The sequence below is a fragment of the Cryptomeria japonica genome, chromosome 6 (genome assembly GCF_030272615.1).
Source record: "Cryptomeria japonica chromosome 6, Sugi_1.0, whole genome shotgun sequence".
NCBI classification, from domain to species: Eukaryota; Viridiplantae; Streptophyta; class Pinopsida; order Cupressales; family Cupressaceae; genus Cryptomeria; species Cryptomeria japonica.
This window is the reverse complement of record NC_081410.1, coordinates 159,598,893-159,603,384: the sequence shown is the minus strand read 5'-3', so window position 1 is coordinate 159,603,384 and position 4,492 is coordinate 159,598,893. Positions and strand designations below refer to the sequence as shown.

General features: G+C 37.1%; 1 protein-coding gene across 1 annotated transcript; it reads left to right on the top strand.

Annotated features, from left to right (window-relative positions):
• Window positions 1–287: 287 nt before the first annotated feature.
• On the top strand, window positions 288–2,447 carry LOC131035134 (transcription termination factor MTERF8, chloroplastic). Its single transcript, XM_057966776.2, has 2 exons — window positions 288–1,777; window positions 2,057–2,447. The coding sequence occupies exon 1, from the start codon at window positions 454–456 to the stop codon at window positions 1,585–1,587; it is 1,134 nt and encodes a 377-aa protein (XP_057822759.2). The 5' UTR covers window positions 288–453; the 3' UTR covers window positions 1,588–1,777; window positions 2,057–2,447.
• Window positions 2,448–4,492: the final 2,045 nt, after the last annotated feature.

The window sequence follows — 4,492 nt, the reverse complement described above, 5'->3', positions numbered from 1 at the left end:
TACTAATTTCTACATAAGTTATGATGACATCTTGAAAACTAACAATCTAAACACATTATTTGAAGATGCAAGACTATGAAAAACAGCAAATTTGAATCAAAATCTACCGTAAAAAAATGAATCTTAAAAAATTGTTACAATTACTTAAAAATAAGATATCTTATTAATGAAATTTTTTATGTTATTCCTAGATCCCATAGACTACTTGAACCTCAAAATCTCGTTAAAATCTTTCTTTCCTTCATTCACCTTTCCGTGGACATGTCCCTCACAATTACTCAATTCGCATCTTAAATCAAATTAATCTGAGCAATTGACGCTGTTTTTTAGACTTCTTTTTAATGATTTAACTTCATGACTCAAAGAGCTGCTGCTATGGCATTGTGCATTTTGTAGGCGATATCTTGCCATATAAATCATATCTAGACTGGCTTTTATTTTTTCCCTGAGACAATGGCAATTCAATTGATATCGAAGCCACCCAGATTGATTCAGCTTCCATTAACAACCCATCAGCACTTGGAAACCCTTCCTTCTTCTCGTTCTGCAATCAATACTAGAAAATTTGCCATTTTCTGTGCCGGCCCACTGGAAACCCCAGATAAGAGTCTTGTGACGCAACTCCTGGTTAACAAATATGAGTTTACAGAGAGAAGCATAAGAAGGGCGCTGAGACATTGCCCCAAAATGCTTCATTCAACATCAACGCAGAATTTGGAACAAGTACTAGAATTACTGGAGAGCTACGGTTTGACCCCTCTTCAAATCCGAAGAGTCGTCGTTTGCAATCCTAGATTGTTTGAATTAAATCCCAAGAAAAACATTAAGCCCAAGCTTAGCTTCCTTAAGACTATTGTCAAGGAAAAGGATATCCCCAAACTAATTTCATTGAATCCAAGACTTTTCAACTTGAGTCTTGAGCCTAGGCTTAAAAATGCAGTTTCATTTTTGCAAAAATGCGGTTTTGAGGGCGAGGAATTGTCCTTCATGGTGGCCACAGTGCCCAAGCTGTTGACAGTTTCAGAGGCAAATGCTGTGAGATTATTTAATCAAGTAGAGGCTTTTGGCCACAAGAAAGGGTCGCCCATGTTTGCGGTTTCTTTGCGCTCCCTTATGGGAATTAGTAATGATTATTTAGAGAAAAAACTCTGTTTTTTGTACCGTTTAGGGTTTTCGAAGGAACAGGTGCTGGTTTTGTGTCGGCGGAAACCTCAGATTCTGGAGTTTTCGAGGGGAAAGATGAAGAGAAATGTAGAGTTTTTGGTAAATTATGCAGGGCTTCCATTGAGTGAGATTGTGAAATACCCCCATTTGTTGGCATACAGCTTGGAAGCAAGAATAATCCCCAGACAGAGAGTATTTGAAGCGTTAAAGTCTATGGGAGCGATAAAGAGAACAAAGAGTTTTCCTCAGATTGTCATGTTGAATGAGGAACGTTTCATGGAGAAGTATGTCATTTCAAATGCCAAATCATCTTATTTGCTAAATGTGTTCAAAGGGAAAAACGATACCGAGTTTGCTGATAGGCAGGAATATCTGATGAGCATGGTAGAAAATGATTACCAGCTTCAGTATGATTTTTTCTAGGTGCTATGTTTCAAAGTAGCCTGGTGATGGAAGAAACAGATTACAGCAATGTAGATTTTCACAGTTTTCTTCTTTCTTGCCGCAAGCAAATTCCATTATAGCATCAAAGGCATGCAGCTGCAGATGATCATGTTATAAGAACGAGACATAAGTATGGAATCAATTTAATGATCGTTCTACGGAAGCTGAGGTACAACTTATCTTCTTTGCATTTCCTTTAAAGGGTAGCATATAAAGATAGGTAATGTTCTATTACATGTTATGAGAATGAAATGTAAGAATGGAAACAATTTGATGACGTTACTTGCTTTCTTACACTGAAGCTGAGCTACAATTTATCTTCTTTGCATTTCTTTGTAATGGGTAGATACTAGAATTGGAATCTTATTTCATCACACAACTGATATTTATTTGTTAATTGCTTAGTGTCATCTATTGCGTTTCTTTCATCAGATTGTCATTTCTGTAGGTGACTTGCTACAGTGCTTCACTAAATTCAGGTTGCCTCTTTATGGCAACCTTTGCTCATCATGGGAGATCTTGTCTGTGAAAGACAAAAAATGAATTCGCTTGATAAACCAGACGCATCAGTTACCTGTTACTTCCACTCACAATGCGTTTGATTCCAATCATGGAAATGAGAGGTTTTAACTGTGCTCTTAATGATGCCTACTTTATTATTTTCATGGGATGGACATTACATATTTTTATGATCTTTTGGTTGTGTTGGCTTACAAGTTCATTAAATTTCCTTCTTGTGAGTTTTCTCTTATCACTCTTCTCTATTCTTTAATGGCCTCGCAATCCATATCCCAATATATAGTTGTAAGAGTTTTTATGATCAAGTTCATTAAATTTCCTTCTTGTGAGTTTTCTCTTATCACTCTTCTCTATTCTTTAATGGCCTCGCAATCCATATCCCAATATATAGTTGTAAGAGTTTTTATGATCATTTGTGAGTCAGGGAGTCTAATCTAAGCTGGCGTCCAGAGCATGCTAATCGTGTGATTTGATTTGGTTTCTTTGCTCTGGTGATACTATTCTTGAAACAAACATTGATGTGTGTTTGGCTGTAAATCTTGTAGAGCTTTTGAAAACTTTTACCATATTCCTTAGTGTTTTGCATGTAAGGTTACAATACCTTTTTGGGGGGGCTCTGCTTTTGGTTTAATGTTTGTTTTAACTGCCAATATTTTAGACAACAATAAATTTACTAATGAAAATTTGCTTACAGCTTCTGAATTCTTCCGAGGTTGCAAATATAACTTCACAGGTAAGGTAATCAGATACCATCCAATCTCTTCACCAAGAAGAATGATAAAAAGTTTCACATAATTCCTGTTATTTTCCTAATAAAAAAGAATCTTTCTTTAGATAGAAAAGGTGTAACAAGGGCTGTGGTGCTGCTGTAGTCCCTGCCAAAGACTACAAGGACAGCTTGCAGTGGGAGTTTGCTCCATGTACATTTCAGTGTGTACTTTCTTCCCTGAGACTTGTAATTTCCTGTAGCATTTCTGAGTTGGGCATCTTCTTAGTTTTCAATCAGTGGTTACATATCTTTGCTTTAATAATTGGGAAGTTGGAAGTAAATGATCAATCTGAATCTCTTGAATTTTCGTATTCTGAATAAGTTAATAACTATTATCTAGATTCTAATCCACTTGGAGAGAGTAGGATAGGATAGTCTATAGAGCCTCAGAGGCTATAAAGGAAAGTAGACACGGGAAGAAAAGTGACATGGGACATTACATAACTCCCAAAACAGTGACACTTACTATAGTAGAAGAACAAATGGGAAATGGGATGGATGCAAATCTTTAAAGCCACGAACTTAAATGGTTTTAAAAAAAACATTCTTGTCTACTATAGCAGTATGGGATGTCCTTCAAAATATGTAAGCTCCAAAATATGTTTAAAACTTGTCTAACATTGAATATTGCTTCGAATATATCCTACGATCACATCCTTCTTTATTTCTCTCGCACAATAAAAGGATAAACCATGTGAATGTCACAAAGGCCATGGTAGTGAGGTCCAAGTATAGCAATTGCTGCATCCATTGTGTGCCACAAATGGCTATGATTGCTCTGAACTAATGGAGGAAGAATGACAGGTTGGCATAAAAGGAGAGTAAGGGATGCGGCATGTTATCTGTATAATCTATGTGCATTTTCCTGAATGGAATAGAAAATCATAATTGTGTCATTTGTCTTGTATGCAAAGTGCAAGTGCCCGACGATTGACAGGTGGATGTTTCATAGAACCTCTTTCTGTCAATATCACAGCATTTCAGATATTCTAGTCCAGGTGTTATGCAACATGCATTGCAGCCTCCTAGCATTATGTTGATTGACGAGAGAAAGGTACGAGAGAAAGGTTGAATATGCTGTTGAACCAACACCTAAAACGCTACATGGAATCCCTAGTTTGACCATCACGGACAGTTTTGACTACCGTAACTTAAATATAATGCTTTCTAGGACCGAGCCAGGATGAAGTGAGAACTTAGGCTATGGTATACAAATTCTGCAGGCGGGGACACCCTATTGCAGAATTACAGCTCTGATCTCTTCAGGTGCAATGTCTCCTCTAGATTGTTGTTCAGTGAAAGAGATGAGAGTTAGCCCCATACTACAATACAAATATAATGAAAATGATTTAATCTCCATTATCTTCAATTCAACTATTTACTTACCTCTGCTTGAAATACATCGAGTGTAAACCTACTGAAGCAGCTAATGATAGCTAGTTTTACATCAAGGCCAAGTCCACCCAGCTAATGATAGCTCTTTTTACATCAAGGCCAAGTCCACCCTGTGCCCTCATTGTGGATAGCAGTACTCCAGGTCGCCTAGCACAAAACATATGGATATTTAGAGCGTGTCCTCTTATCTCACCTCAACCT